The sequence below is a fragment of the Oncorhynchus gorbuscha genome, unplaced genomic scaffold (assembly GCF_021184085.1).
Source record: "Oncorhynchus gorbuscha isolate QuinsamMale2020 ecotype Even-year unplaced genomic scaffold, OgorEven_v1.0 Un_scaffold_918, whole genome shotgun sequence".
NCBI classification, from domain to species: Eukaryota; Metazoa; Chordata; class Actinopteri; order Salmoniformes; family Salmonidae; genus Oncorhynchus; species Oncorhynchus gorbuscha.
In genome coordinates this window covers 224860-241441 of record NW_025745681.1, presented here as the reverse complement: position 1 = coordinate 241441, position 16582 = coordinate 224860, and the positions used below count along the sequence as shown (strand labels likewise).

At 44.3% G+C, this 16582-nt stretch overlaps 1 protein-coding gene across 1 annotated transcript in view; it reads right to left on the bottom strand.

Moving 5' to 3' along the window:
• ift122 (intraflagellar transport 122 homolog (Chlamydomonas)) overlaps positions 1-5372 on the bottom strand; it is a gene marked incomplete at its 3' end in the record, with an annotated part of 31888 nt that extends 26516 nt beyond the window's left edge. The window contains 11 exon segments of the mRNA XM_046334763.1: positions 39-241; positions 714-852; positions 1357-1548; positions 2897-2972; positions 3752-3898; positions 3981-4047; positions 4165-4241; positions 4401-4479; positions 4573-4657; positions 4755-4821; positions 5186-5372. Of these exon segments, the coding sequence (XP_046190719.1) occupies positions 39-241; positions 714-852; positions 1357-1548; positions 2897-2972; positions 3752-3898; positions 3981-4047; positions 4165-4241; positions 4401-4479; positions 4573-4657; positions 4755-4821; positions 5186-5244 (1191 nt within the window).
• Between the last annotated feature and the right edge of the window lie 11210 nt (positions 5373-16582).

Sequence of the window (16582 nt, the reverse complement as noted above, 5' to 3'; positions counted from 1 at the left end):
TGATAGGGTATGACTTTGGGATTGGGTAGAAGTCTCACCTGACACAGGATGATGTGCTGGGAGCAGACCACGAGCAGGTTGCACTCAAACTTTCTGCAGATCTTCTCCTTGATGCGGTAGTGCATGTCCGAGGAGTCGTCAGAGTACAGCTCGTAGATGAGGATCTTCTCAGGCAGCTGGATGGCCAGGCGGTTCCTGTAGATAGCTATCTTCTTCACAAGCTCTCTGCACTTGATCCTCACTGGGCACGAAGAAAGCACAAAAGTAGGAGGCACAGTTAGAACAGGGCATATAATCCCAGTCCCCAATAGTCCTGAATAGACCAGATGGTGTGACTCTACATAGCCTTCCAATGGACCACCGTATTGCTTACACCCATCCAGTTCCATCAGATCTGCTAACACTGAAGAGGTAAAAGGTCACGCAACGTGCTACAGATTTGAATGTGAATAAAACAAACAGGCCTTTTCTGAATTCTAATAAGAGAAGTACAACACTGTGTACTGTCTAAATCAGAGCTATCCAACCTTGTTCCTGGAGCGCTACTGTCCTTTAGGTTTTCACTCCAACCCTAATCTAGCGCAACCTGATTTTAATAATTAGCTGGTGGATAAGCACAATCGGGTTAGTTACAACTGGGGTTGAAGCGATAACCTACAGGAGGGTAGCTCTCCAGGAACAGGGTTGGGGAGCCCTAGTCTAAATGAATCCACCTTTCTGTTCAGTGATGAGGTGCTGGACGATGACATCGGTCATGCTGTCTCTGTAGGCATAGCGGTCCTTGTACAGGCCGTGCACCGTGCTGAAGATGAGCTGGAAGAAGGCTATGGTCCCATCCTGGCAGCCCAACACCTAAACAGAGGAGAGGAAATGAGAGTTCAATGTAGCAGTGGTTCCCGTTAACACTTTCATGAAAAGACAGAGAGACAGGGTGTTCCTTCTTTTTGTTAGAGCCCTGTCTGAGACAATGTGGAGATGTCAGCAAGGTAGCACCTTATGCCCTCCCATATGAGTTGTTAGTATTAATATAATCCAAAATAAAAAATATAGTGATATTACTTCCTTGTTCTCTATGGGTGATCACAGATGCTTTCTCCACAAGTTAAAAAGAACTCATCTCTAAATGTGTCCCAAAGTGACATGAGGTTGCATCAACACTTGATCTGACAGATGACATCTGTAGTGTTGTCAGTAGCATTTTATCATTTCAGCTCTTCGTTCTTCACAACATGTCTCAGCATCATATCAGCACTATTTAAAATTATAGCGTTCCAATACAGTTCACTTTAGACACACGCACGTAACACGCTCACACATTTACCCAAATGTACACACACGTGACTAAAAGAAACACACCACATAGTTGGAGTCAGGTTTGACTCTACAGGTCCACACCCAGGAGCTCTGTTCCCCGATGGTGCCGAGCCGCACCCCATCTTTGGTGTAGAGGGAGGCCTGCTTGTCAGAGCCACCCATCACAATGTACTCCCCCTTGGAGAAGTAGCTGACACAGCAGGGGTCATAGGTCAGAGTTCTGTCCTTCCCAATCTGAGAGAGAGAGAGGAACAGATATTGAAATAAAGTCTACTTCACATTTATTGACCTTTAACTGGGCTATACTTGTCTAGGCCAAGGATTTCCCCTGACTTGGGGAATGGCCTATTTTGTTACCAGAGCCACAGGGTTGTGCACTATATTGGGAAAGCCTACAGTCCTTAGCCCATCCCCTTAAGCGCCTGACCAAAGAGATGGAAAAACACATACACACTTTCTTGCTTCTAAATAGGCTCTATTGTGCTGGCACTTGAAGTCCTTTTGCGCAACGTCATATCAGTTCCCCGACTCTGTGCATCTGTTTCTCCTCACGCTGAAAAATAACCGCCTGACAGTCCATTCTTTTACCCTGAAATAAAACCCTTTTGGACAACCTCCCTTTTTTCATTACAGACTACTCATAGCACGGTAATCAAAACAGCATGTTCACTTACACTGATAAACAGCCCAGTGACAACACATGAGACTAAGGTTCCATGGCAGGGTAATGAAACAGTGCATATTTGTCTGTAATTACAATATTACCCAGGGGGATATGGGGGAGGAGTAGTGACGGAATCATTATTAAATGGCCAAACAGGATCATTTCCAGTGCAGTGTTACGGTTTCAATAGTCCCTGACAGGCTAATTGCAACAGAAAATACAGGGCTTAAAGGTCTCAGACAGTGGCCTCCTTAAGTGGTTTATGTGTTATCGTGGATGAGTGATAGCACCGAGGCCATTGGGGCTTCGTTGACCAATCACCGGTGCCCATCTGGGAGCACAACCTAAACCTGTGGTCATAACCTAGGCCTCTTGATCTGTCACCAATTCAGTGATTAGAGTGTCCGTCCTGCGATTGGAAGATCGAGAGTTGGATCCTCGGGCCGAGTCATATCAAAGACTGTAAAAATGGGACCTAATCCATCCTTGCTTGGCACTCAGCATGAGATAGATTGGGGGTTGCGATATACTAACGTCCTGTGTACTTGGCTCATGCTCCTGCTCCCATGAGCTGTTTCGGCTCATACAAGTCAAGACTCATGAAGCGCTACTTACTTGACCTGTATGTAACAACTTTGTGTCCTACACACCGATGTGCTACACAGTAGTTTCTATTAAGAAAAGTTGTTCTTTTCAATATCTTTCACCATTGCATTTTTAGTATATTTTATGTTTTATTTTATGTTAGACATGTAGACTATTTATTCATTTGCTGTGGAAACAAACCCAAAATGTTTATCTAACATGTTCCCACTATCCAGATGGGCCGGAAGAAGGCAAAAACATTTATTAAATTCCAGGCGCCTGAAGTAAATGTTGGGGAGATGGTTCACGGACATGCGTTTTGCAGACACACACCTGTTTTCCACTGAGCTGGTAGAAGGACAGCTTCTGCCCCCAGTCTGCCACAGCCAGGATGTCATTGTGCTCATCCCTAAGAGAGACACTCCAACATGAGTTTATATTTTCCACTTTAACATTCTGACAATTAACCTAGATTTAGAAAGATTTCAAATCTTATTCACCCAAAAGGTACATTAAACCCTACATCTCACTGGTATGGTAAAAGTAAGTGTCCTATATCATTGTGTTGCCTCCAAACATATAAATCTAGACCTAACCAAAGTATTTCCCTGAGCTTTGATGTTACCTTTCTCAATTTCTCTGTCCTCCCTCTCTGCCTTCCCTACCTGAGCTGGCTGAAGTGGTCTGGATCAGAGAACCCTCCCTGCAGCATGGGCTCCTCCTCCTCTCCTTCAGGCCTGTCCGTCTCTGCTCCTCTTCCTACCTGCCTCTCTCTCTCCAGCTGCCTGCCTAGCCCCAGGACCTCTACCCTGCTACTGCAGCTCTGGCTGTAGGCGGTGTCAATGACCAGGCACAGGGGCTCTGGCATGCTGCTGTCCACATCCACCGCCTCGTCGTCCTCTCCCTCACAGAAGGGCATCCACTTCCACCAGTCCCTGTCAGAGCCTGCCTGGTCAAACACTGACACTTGCTGGCCATACACTGTCATTCTCTGATTTTCACTACCATGCTTGTTTCACATTGTGAACTGGCAGCTTAAAAAGACTCAATACAGAGAAATATCATTCAGAAAAAAATGTATTATTGTTGATTTCAAAAGCAATAAACCTTTACTCTCCAAGACATTGCACACACAGGTTTAAAATGTTTTACACAGCAAAAAGCCCACATGAGAGGTGAGTGACTCACTTGGAGGGGTTCCATGCGATGGACCAGATAGGAGAGGAGGATCCTCCTGGTCGCTCTATTTTCACCTTCTCCTCTCCGTTCTTATTCCTGATGCTCACCACCCCGTTCATCATGCCCAGGGCCAGGTACTGACCGTCGTTGGTCCACCTGCGGTCAAAAGGATTATGACAATACTGACCAGAAGAGGCAATCCAAACAAAAAGGAGAGCAGCCATTTGTCAATACTCACCCACAACATGTTATCTTGCTGTTGACTTTGTGCTTGGATACAGATTTCTGTTCTGGGGACCACAGGCCTAGAGAGAGAAACAAATGATACAGATGCTGCTCTTATGACTGCATGTCTTCAACACCCGTTTAACCCCTTCCCTGTAGAGGTGTAGAGGACAGGACAATCCCAGTGTACCACTCACCAAAGTCCCCAGAGGAGCAGGAGGCCAGCTGGTGGCTGACTGGGTTGTAGGCAACACACTGGATGGAGTCATTATGTCTGAGGAGCAACATACAAACACAATATGCATAGTGAGTGAGCCAGGAGTGACCTCAACAGAACATAATGCTAGTGATAATGTTGTAATGTGTGTAATAATCATAGAGATCCTATTCAATTATTCTAATTCCTAATTCTGTGGTAATAATGATCACTCACGTATATTTCAAAATACCCTCCAGTTTAGATGTCCAGATGATGATGCTTTTGTCAGCAGAACCTGAGGCAAACCGTTTCCCTACAGAGAAGCACAATGTGAGACCCAACAGACTTGTGTTTGTTAATTGGGAACATCCAGATTGGTGTGTTAAGAGTATACTGTACTAAGTACCATCTTTGGCGTAGGCAACACAGTACACTGTGTCCTTGTGTCCTTTCAGAGGCTGAATGAGAGTTCCATCTGATGTGTCATACACCTGGAAAGACAATATGCAATACTTATTGTATGCAATTCCACTCTCCTCAATTTAGCTCTGATTCGAAAACCAGTGGCATCATCATCCCCAAACTCACCAAAACACGATTCCCAGCTGCCACAATAAGCTGGCTGCCATCTGGTTTGAAGGCAAGGTCGTAGATACTAGGGATAAAATGTACTGAAATCACAATATGCTGAAAACCTGTTTCAATTATGCTATTAAGCCATAGGTAGCTGCTCTGCTAGCTAGCATTAATGTTCTAGCTGTGCTTAGCCACGCAAACAGATTACCTAGCTAACTAGCAACGTTATCACTCGTTAGTAGACAGATCATTTATTTTAAGATTGCATGAAATGGATCGTGAAAATCTTAGTAAACAAAGCTAGTTTGCTACAGTTGGCTAACTAGATAGCTAGCCAGCCACTGCGGGAGTTTACATAGTAACCGCCGTTGCTATCAACACTCCCAACTGTGCAACATCAGGCCTGTTGATAAAACTGTAAATGCAAACGCTAGATATCTTACCATTGCTCAACTTTGTCGCGATCATGTACTTTGTCAATCCACGTAGGAACTGCCCTCATTTTGCCTTTTTAACAAATTAAACAGATACACATTAGGTTGTTCAACAGGTTGCTGTCTTTTCGTGGGGCCGAGGATCGTTTACATGGCAGGACCTGCTTGCTTGCTTGTGCGCAGAAACCTTCTCTCTTTCCTGTCCTCCTTCCTGTGTTCTGCGCATGAGTCAAGCAGAGTCGCTCACAAAATAGTTCACAGAACTTCATACAGCACAACGGCAGATACAATTTATCCAAAGATGTTGATGTCATGTCTCCGAAATGCCTAGCACCCGACAACTTTATTAAACTTGATCATTAAGTAATATGCAACATTTTTCTAGAACAGCATGTGATGATGAGGCATGTAAACAAAACACAGCTGTCAGATCAAGCCTCTGCAAATGCATTACTTAGCTAGTCAGTTAAGTTAGCTAGTTAGTTAATAGTCACCTATTTTCCCAATCCATATGACATAATGGACAGTGGATTGACTGTTCTAATTCATATTTTTGTTAGTGGCAGCTAGGTTTAGAGCTTCAACCCCAGATAGATTGAGAGAGCAACATCTTGACTGAAGATGAGAGGGAGGACTGGAGCATGAGGATCTCAGCCACATGAAACTCAACAGGGGACAGTCAGCTCCATCACAGGCTGTGAGAGGGACAGTCCACTTTTGATAAAAGTTGTGTTTCAACCTACTGACTCCAACAACACGGTCACAACCAGGCTAAAAAACAATGACCTCAACACAGAGAACACCATCACTGGCACACACTAATCCTGATGGAGAGGCAGACGCTATGGCTGTTCCTGGTTCAGATATGACGGTTAGGAAACAAGCTGGGTCCAATCCATCATATGCTCTCATTCTCAAGTCTTGATGCATGTAAACGTCACTGAAGTATGTCTGTATCTTACTGTCAGGGCTAGGGGCTAAGTGCATTGCAGAGTGAGATCATAAAGTCGGATCAATAATTCCACATGAGGTGACTGATCTGTCTACCTCTGCAGTCCCCAGGGATAGAGGTTCCATCCAAAGTCTCTCATCAAGCCTTCCTCCTTAAAGATGGCGGAGGGGATCTACAGATAGACAACTTTGACGCCACAACAGCCAGGAGTGGCAGTGCAGCTGTGACCCCCCAGCCCAGCCAGGAGAGACAGAGGAATGGTCATCAGGAACACACACGTCACACCTAAGAGGTCACTGATGACAGGTAAAACACAGACAGGCAGGACACAGAGGAGAATATGGAAGAGGGGGGTTGAATATTACGCCTTTCCCCAAATAACACAAAAAGAGCCTCTTTCGCAAAATCCTACAAGCAGAGAACTCAGAGTTAGAGGAAAAGGCACTTTGTCAATTCAGTATACCCCTGACAGACCTCCCTTGGCCAGGTGAGTCACAGACAGGCAGCTGGGAGAGACACAGAAACTGGCCACACATCAGACACCAATGAGGACATTAACGAGAGAAACATAGAAACCTCTGTGAGAAGTGGTGATGATGATGGTGATGACAATGAGACTGAGAGGTGTCTGCAGGCTGTGTCGGCGGAGCCAGTTGATGATGTCGTACTTGAGAAGAGCCCCCAGAGGAGGCCAAGGCTGCTGAGAGAAAAGCTGGTCAGGCTGGCCCCGCCCACTGAGCTACAGGACGCTCTCATTGGTCTAGGTGAGTGGTTTCCTGTGTCACCTTTACATGTCCCAGTCCTTAGGGTGCAGTCTGCTTCTGAGAGGGGGAGGCTGAGGGTGAAAGAATGGAGAGGGAAAGTGTGTGGGGGACATAGAGGCAGAGGTGAATGATGAAGCGCTGCTATCATCTCCCCAAACCACTACAGGACGCTGTACACCACTAAAAGATCCCCAGAGCAGTGTGTATGTGCATTGTGCTATGAGTTATGATGCATAATGTGTATTCACTATGATGCCTAGATATAGAAAATGTTTTACATCTTCTTGGACCTGGTTTCAGTGTATTGACCATGTTCAATGTTTGTAGTGATGCTTTAGGTGCCTGTTGTACCTGTCCTGCACAGAACTATTAGGAGAGAAACAGAAGACCAGTCCTTCTTTCAGCGGGAAGTAACTGAGAGATGGTCATAATTTAATAAATGGTTGAGCTTAACAGAACTTGGCATTCTTGGAGAAAAATGTAAGTTTAATAAAAAACAGTGTTTATTTGTTATCAAAACACCTTTTTCTTAGAACTGCAGTCTGTCCCGGCACAGGTCTGAGACTCCCAGGAGGAAGTGGACCACTCTTCGCTCCCCCTTCCAGCTGGTGCAGGAGACCCTGTTCCATGACCCCTGGAAGCTCCTGGTGGCCACCATCTTCCTCAAAAAGACCAGGTTTTCCATTTTTCATTTCAGGATGAAATGCAAATATTTTATGCTAAAAAATATATATTGGATGTAAGTGACGGATTTAGATTAGGTTAACATTGTGTGTATATTTGTGTGTGTGTGTGTTTACATAGGTGAAACCTCAGGACCATAAACTGAACAAGTACCATGCCTGGTTGTGGGAGAACCATGGGAGGTTGGGAATCTGAACTATGAGGAACTGCAATGTCACATTTTATCACAACCTGTTTTATTAATGGAAGAATATTCTAGTTATTATTCATTAGACTTATAACCTGGCGGACATACCGGTATCTCTTGGGAATTATCCAGAGATGAGCCTACTACTGATCCCATCTACTCTCAAGACTCAGTAGTAACATTCCATTGTCTTATCAGTAACAAAGCAACTGTCACTCAACACGATTGTATTACATAAACTGTTTAATCATGTTTTATTAAAAGCCTATTGACAGATTTCTATGGAATTGGACTTTGATGTTGAGCATCTGGAAATACAACTGATAAATCAATCAAATGTATTTATAAAGCCCTTTTTACATCAGCAGATGTCACCTAGTTCTTATACAGAAACCCAGCCTAAAACTCCAAAGAGCAAGCAATGCAGATGTAGAAGCATGGTGGTTAGGAAAAACTCTCTAGAAAGGCAGGAATTTATGAAGAAACCTAGAGAGGAACCAGGCTCAGAGGTGTGGCCAGACCTCTTCTGGCTGCGCCGGTGGAGATTATACTGTAAGTATACATAGCCATTAATGGTAAATTGTTCTTCAAGATGTTCATAGATGACCAACGGGGTCAAATAATAATTACAGTGGTTATAGAGGGTGCGACAGGTCAGCACCTCAGGAGTAAATGTCAGTTGGCTTTTCATAGCCGAGCATTCAGAGGTCGAGACAGCAGGTGCGGTAGAGAGAGGGAGAGGGATGGAGGAAACAGCAGGTCTGGGATAAGGTAGCAGGTCCGGTGAACAGGTCAGGGTTCAAAAGCCGCAAGCAGAACAGCAGAAATTATAGATGAGCAGCATGACAAGTTAGCACATCTGGTAAACGGGTCAGGGCTCCATAGCCACAGGCAGAACAGCAGAAACTGGATCAGCAGCACAACCAGGTGGACTGCGGACGGGGACAGCCAGGAGTCGTCAATGCCAGGTAGTCCTGAGGTATGGTCCTAGGTCTCAAGTTCTCCGGGAGGAGAGAGAGAAAGAGTGAGAGAAAGAGATTTAGAGGGAGCATACTTAAATTTGGAGAAATCAGTGGAGATTTTGAGTAGCCGTGTGCCATCACCGCAATGACCAGATGATCTCAGACTATGAGATAAAACATAGTCAGATGAAGAAAGAGCAGCTGGAGTAGCAGTGTAGCAGTGTAAATTAAGGTTAAATTAAAAATGACAAAATGTGGGTCTCCTGTCTTTCATGAGGTCACCAAATTAAACAACTTTGACAGGATTGTTCTTCAATAAATAACCACAGACCATTCCCACATTCTCAAAAATAGAAATATTGTTTAATTATTCAAACTTTTGAATGTCCATGTGTCTCTCTGTGATCCACAGTTTACATTTCAATCTCAAACACTACAGAGCATCGAGGCTGCGCATTTTATTACCCGCCATAAAACAGCCGACTTCCCGCTCTACCCCCTCTACGAGAGAGAGAGAGCACGCTGTAGAGAGGACCTACTGTAACCTGATCCTTCAAATCGTCACAGGAGAGTTATGACATTGGCAAAGTGGGCAAACTTAAGCAGGAAAAGCCAACAACGAACAGTAAGCCATCGTACTCATGTATAAAACAACAAATAATGAAAGAAAAGCATTTTTAATTTTTTTGAAGTTAGTGTGGGAGAGGTGGAAAAAATATTGTTATCAATAAATAATGACAAATCCCCTGGCATTTACAACTTAGATGGAAAGCTACTGAGGATGGTGGTTGACTCTATAGCCACTCCTATCTGTTATATCCTTAATCTGAGCCTAGAGGAAAGTCTTTGTCCTCAGGCCTGGAGGGAAGCCAAAATCATTCCACTACCCAAGAGTGGTAAAGCAGTCTTTACTTGTTCTAACAGCAGACCTAGCAGCTTGCGGCCAGCTCTTAGCAAACTCTTGGAAACAATTGTGTTTGAACCAAATACAATTCTACTTCTCTGTAAACAAATTAACAACAGACTTTAAGCATGCTTTTAGAGAAAGGCACTCAACATGTACTGCACTGACACAAATGACTGATGATTGGTTGAAAGAAAAGATTGTGGAAACTGTAATGTTAGATTTCAGTGCAGCCTTTGATATGATTGACTATAACCTGTTGTTGAGAAAATGTGTGTTATGGCTTTCCAACCTCTGCCATAGGGTGAATTCAGACCTGTCTATCTAATATAACTCAGAGTGTTTTCTTTAATGGAAGCTCTAATGTCAAACATGTACAGTGTGGTGTTCAGCAGGGCAGCTCTCTAGGCCCTCTACGCTTTTGTATTTTTACCAATAACCTGCCACTGGCATTAAACAAATCATGTGTGTCCATGTACAATACCAGTCAAAAGTTGACACACCTGCTCATTCAAGGGTTTTATTTATTTGTACTATTGTTTCCATTGTATAATAATAGAGAAGACATCAAAACTATGAAATAACACATATGGAATCATGTAGTAACCAAACAAGTTTTAAACAAATATTTATATTTTAGATTATTCAAAGTAGCCACCCTTTGCCTTGATGACAGCTTTGCACACTCTTGGTATTCTCTCAACCAGCTTCATGAGGTAGTCACCTGGAATGCTTTTCAATTGGCAGGTGTGCCTTGTTAAACGTTAATTTGTGGAATTTCTTTCCTTCTTAATGCATTTTAGTCAATCAGTTGTGTTGTGAAAAGGTATCCATCCATTTATGGCAAGAACAGCTCAAATTAGCAAAGAGAAATTACATTCCATCATTACTTTAAGACATAAAGATTAGACAATACTGAAATTTACAGCCGCAAAAAAAGTGCAGTCGCAAAAACCATCAAGCGCTATGATGAAACCGCCACAGGAAAGGGAAAGGGGATACCTAGTCAGTTGTACAACTGAATGCCTTGAACTGAAATGTGTCTTCCGCATTTAACCCAACCCCTCTGAATCAGAGAGGTGCGGGAGGCTGCCTTAATCGACATCCACGTCTTTGGCGCTCGGGGAACACTCGGTTAACTGCCTCACTCAAGGGCTGAATTACAGATTTTTGCCTTGTCTGCTCGGGGATTCAATCCAGCAACATTTTGGTTACTGACCCAATGCTCCAACTACTAGAAGGAAGACCCAGAGTTACCTCTGCTGCAGAGGATAAGTACATTAGAGTCACCAGCCTCGAAATTGCAGCCCAAATTAATGCTTCACAGAGGCCATGGTCAAATTGCTGAAACCACTACTAAAAGACACCAATAAGAAGAAGACACTTGCTTGGTTCCAAGAAACACGAGTAATGTACATTACACCAGTGGAAATCTGTCCTTTGGGTTAGGGTTAGTCCAAATTTGAGATTTTTGGTTCCAACCACTGTGTCTTTGTGAGACGCAGAGTAGGTGCACGGATGATCTATGCATGTGTGGTTCCCACCATGAAGGATGGAGGAGGAGGTGTGATGGTGTGGGGGTGCTTTGCTGGTGACACTGTCTGTGATTTATTTAGAATCCAATGCACTCTTAACCAGCCTGCCTACCACAGCATTCTGCAGTGATACGCCATCCCATCTGGTTTGATCTTAGTGGGACTATCATTTGTTTTTCAACAGGACAATGACCCAACACAACTCCAGGCTGTGTAAGGGCTATTTAACCAAGAAGGAGAGTGATGGAGTGCCTGTCCTCCACAATCACCTGACCTCAACCCAATTTAGATGGTTTGGGATGAGTTGGACCGCAGAGTGAAGGAAAAGCAGCCAACAAGTGCTCAGAATATGTGGGAACTCCTTCAAGACTGTTGGAAAAGCATTCCTCATGAAGCTGGTTGAGAGAATGCCAAGAGTGTGCAAAGCTGTCACCACCCCTACCTTGTCACAACACAACTGATTAATTTTTAAGAGGGCACACCTGTTAATTTAAGTGCATTCTAGGCGACGACCTCATGAAGCTGTTTGAGAAAATGCCAAGAGTGTGCAAAGCTGTCATCAATGCAAAAGGTGGCTATTTGAAGAATCTCAAATATAAAATATATTTTCATTTGCTTAACACTTTCTTGGTTACTACATGATTCCATGTGTGTTATTTCATAGTTTTAATGTCTTCACTATTATTCTACAATGTAGAAACTAGTAAAAATAAAGAAAATTTGAATTAGTAGGGGTGTCCAAACATTTAACTGGTACTGTAGTATGCTGATGATTCAGCCATATATGCATCAGCAACCACAGCTAATGAAGTCACAGAAACCCTTAACAAAGTGTTGCAGTCTGTTTTGGAATGGTTGGCCAATAATGAACTGGTTCTGAACATCTTTAAAACTAAGATAATTGTATTTGGTACAAATCAAATTCTAGACCTCAGCTGAGTCTGGTAATTAATGGTGTGGCTGTTGAACAAGTTGAGGAGACTAAATCACTTGATATTATCTTAGATTATAAACTGTCATGGTCAAAACATATAGATTCAATGGTTGTAAAGATGGGGAGAGGTCTGTTCGTAATAAAGAGACCCCACACTCCACAAAGCAAGTCTTGCAGGCTTTAGTTTTATCTTATCTTGATTATTGTCCAGTCATATGGTTAAGTGCTGCAAAGAAAGACCAAGTTAAGTTGTAGCTGGTCCAGAACAGAGATGCATGTCTTGTCCTTCATTGTAATCAGACTGCTAATATTAAAACGATGCATGCCAGTCTCTCTTGACTAAGAGTTGAGGAAAGACTGACTGCGTCACTTCTTGTTTTTATAAGAAACAATGTGTTGGAAATTCCAAATTGTTTGCATAGTCAACTTACACTCAGCGCTGATACACAAACCTACCCCACAAGGGGTCCGTACCGGAAGATAACGTCACTGACTCAACCCACTCAAGTCGAGTATAGTGAAAAAAGCCTGGCCCCTTTTGATAAACCGTGTCCCCTTTTTCTAGTGGAGATGAATGTGTTCCTTTATTGGGGGTACTGAATACTCTCCATCAATCTAGCTCTGTACAGCCATCCTCTGGCTATAGTTCACCCAGCCCTAGTTCACATGCTAATAAACATTCTTCAATAGGACACCGGAGCATTGAACTACGCTCGGCTCCAGCATTTTCTCAGGTCTGTACACAAGTAACCTGATTCCCAAGGCAACCTTGCCAGACCCAGGTGATTGCATTTGTTTGTACTATTCCTATTTAAATCCAAGTTATCATAGTCTTGAAAGTAAATATTTGAAAAGGAAGTAGTTTGCATGTTTAATTCAACAATTTACTGTTATGAAAATGTACTTCTGTTATGTGTGAAAGTTGACTGACCCTTTAGAAGTGTTTAACGCACAAAGACTGGACCACTGCTGGGAAAACCCAAAGCACAACTCTGTCTATGGAATGAAACTTTGATGTTTCGAAGGAATGGTTTACTATCAGTTTGAACTGTGCATGTTTGACTATTTGAACGGTCAGTGTTTGTACTGTGCATGTTTGACTATTTGAACGGTCAGTGTTTGTACTGTGCATGTTTGACTATATGAACAGTCAGTGTTTGTACTGTGCATGTTTGACTATATGAACGGTCAGTGTTTGTACTGTGCATGTTTGACTATTTGAACGGTCAGTGTTTGTACTGTGCATGTTTGACTATTTGAACGGTCAGTGTTTGTACTGTGCATGTTTGACTATATGAACGGTCAGTGTTTGTACTGTGCATGTTTGACTATTTGAACGGTCAGTGTTTGTACTGTGCATGTTTGACTATTTGAACGGTCAGTGTTTGTACTGTGCATGTTTGATTTATGTTTCTCAACATCACCACAGCTGCTGTTAGCCAGAATTCCACACCTGTGTCTATTCCTCGATGCACACCTGTCCTACAAAGTCGCTACCATATGGTCATTCCCCTGACATTTCCCATCATCTGACCTGCCTCTGCAGCACTGACAGTCAGCCAGGTGTGAATTGACTCCAAGATACAGCAAATTCAAGTGTTTACATTATTTTAGCCTGCTTTTGTGTGAAAACTTCCAATCTGGCTGGCAGTTTGTCCCCAGACTGTAACCCCTCTGGTCCATAGGCAGACGGTCAGCCTGGAGACCCCTGATGTGCATCACCACAACCACCAGAGGGCACTAGTCATGCACAGAAAGGAGCACTACAGGAGAGTTTGCCCAGTAGTAAAACATAAGCCCGATACTGATATGAAAATTACTCATTTCATTTTTGTTCGTATTTTTTTATTTTTACCCCTTTATCTCCCCAATTTTGTGGTGTCCAATTGTTAGTAGCTACTATCTTGTCTCATCGCTACAACTCCCGTACGGCTCGGGAGAGATGAAGGTTGAAAGTCATGCGTCCTCCGATACACAACCCAACCAAGCCGCACTGCTTCTAAACACAGCGTGCATCCAACCCGGAAGCCAGCCGCACCAATGTGTGGAAGGAAACACTGTGCACCTGGCAACCTTGGTTAGCGCGCACTGCGCCCGGCCCGCCACAGGAGTCGCTGGTGCGCGATGAGACAAGGATATCCCTACCGGCCAAACCCTCACTAACCCAGAAGACGCTAGGCCAATTGTGCGTCGCCCTGCGGACCTCCCGGTCGCGGCCGGTTACGACAGAGCCTGGGCGCGAACCCAGAATCTCTGGTGGCACAGCTAGCGCTGCAGCACAGCACCATTAACCACTGCACCATCCGGGGCACATTTCTGCTGTACTACACCGGCTCCAATACCTGTCGGATGTGGCAGGGCTTGTAAACCTTTACAGACTACAAAGGGAAGCACAGCCGCGAGCTGCCCATTGACACGAGCTTCAAGGCAAGTAACACTGAAGCATGCATGAGAGCATCAGCTGTTCCGGGAAGACTATGTAATCACGCTCTCCGTTGCCGATGTGAGTAAGACCTTTACACAGGTCAACATTCACAAGGCCGCAGGGCCAAACAGATTACGAGGATGTGTACACGCTGACCAACTGGCAAGTGTCTTCACTGACATTTTCAACCTGTCCCTGACTGAGTGTGTAATACCAACATGTTTCAAGCAGACCACCATAGTCCCTGTGCCCAAGAACACTTAAGGTAACCTGCCTAAATGACTACCGACCCGTAGCACTCACGTCTGTAGCCATGAAGTGCTTTGAAAGGCTGGTCATGGCTCACATCAACACCATTATCGCAGAAACCCTAGACCCACTTTAATTTCCATACCGCCCCAACAGATCCACAGATGATGCAATCTCTATTGCACTCAACACCGCCCTTTCCAACCTGGGCAAAAGAAACACCTATGTGAGAATGCTATTCATTGACTACAGCTCAGCGTTCAACACCATAGTGCCCTCAAAGCGCATCGCTAAGCTAAGGAACCTGGGACGAAACACCTCCCTCTACAACTGGATCCTGGACTTCCGGATGGTCCACCCCAGGTGGTAAGGGTAGGTAACAACACATCCACCACGCTGATCCTCAACACGGGGGCCCCTCAGGGGTGTGTGCCCAGTCCCTTCCTGTATGCCCTGTTCACTCATGACTGCATGACCAGGCACAACTCAAACACCATCATCAAGCTTGCCGATGACACAACACTGGTAGGCCTGATCACCAACAACGATGAGACAGACTATAGGGATGAGATCAGAGACCTGGCCATGTGGTGCCAGGACAATAACCTCTCCCTCAACGTGATCAAGACAGAGGAGATGATTATGGACTACAGGAAAAGGAGGACCGAGCACGCCCCCATTCTCATCGACGAGGCTGCAGTGGAGGAGGTTGCGAGCTTCAAGTTCCTTGGTGTCCACATCACCAACAAACTATCATGGTCCAAACACACTAAGGCAGTCGTGAAGAGGGCATGACAAAGCCTATTCCCACTCAAAAAAGATTTGGCATGGGTCCTCAGATTCTAAAAAGGTTCTACAGCTGCACCTTCGAGAGCATCCTGACCGGTTAGCATCACTGCCTGGTATGGAAACTGCTCGGCCTTCAACCGCAAGGCACTACAGAGGGTAGTGCATACGGCCCAGTACATCACTGGGGCCAAGCTTCCTGCCATCCAGGACCTCTATACCAGGCGGTGCCAGAGGAAGGCCCTAAAAATTGTCAAAGACTCCAGCCACCATAGTCATCTCTCTGCTACTGCACTGCAAGCAGTACCGGAGCTCCAAGTCTAGGTCCAAACTGCTTCCTAACAGCTTCTACCCCCAAGCCATAAGACTCCTTAACAGCTAATTAAATGGCTACCCAGATCCTTCTTTTACACTGCTGCTACTCTTGTTTATTATCTATGCATAGTCACTGTATATATTACCTCAATTACCTCAACTAACTGGTGCCCCCGCACATTGACTCTGTACCGGTACCCCCTGTATATAGCCTCGCTATTGTTATTTTACTGCTGCTGTTGAATTATTTGTTACTTTTAATTTCTATTTTTTAATTAACTTTTTTTCTTAAAAACTTCTTAAAGCATTGTAGGTTAAAGGCTTGTAAGTAAGCGTTCCACTGTAAGGGCTACACCTGCATGTGACAAATCAAATTAGATTTTTTTATAATAAATGTTTCTCTGGGGCTTCGTTAGGTGTCACCAGATGTGGCAGAAGCCATTCTACAGAACCTGCACTGAGAGAGTACAGGTAAAAGCATCCTCGTCTGAATGATTCTTTTCCCTCCTATATCTAACCTGAGGTTCTATCATGTTTATGCATCTCTCCGTCTCTCTATTCTCCAGGAAGGAGGTATGTGAACAGCTGAATGGAGGAGGAGAGGGCGCGGGGCTGATGCTGCAGCTGGCCAGTAAGGCAGACTTTTTATGGGATGTGGATCGCTTGGCTCTGTCCAGTCAGAGAGAGCAAAGGATACAACACAGAAGAG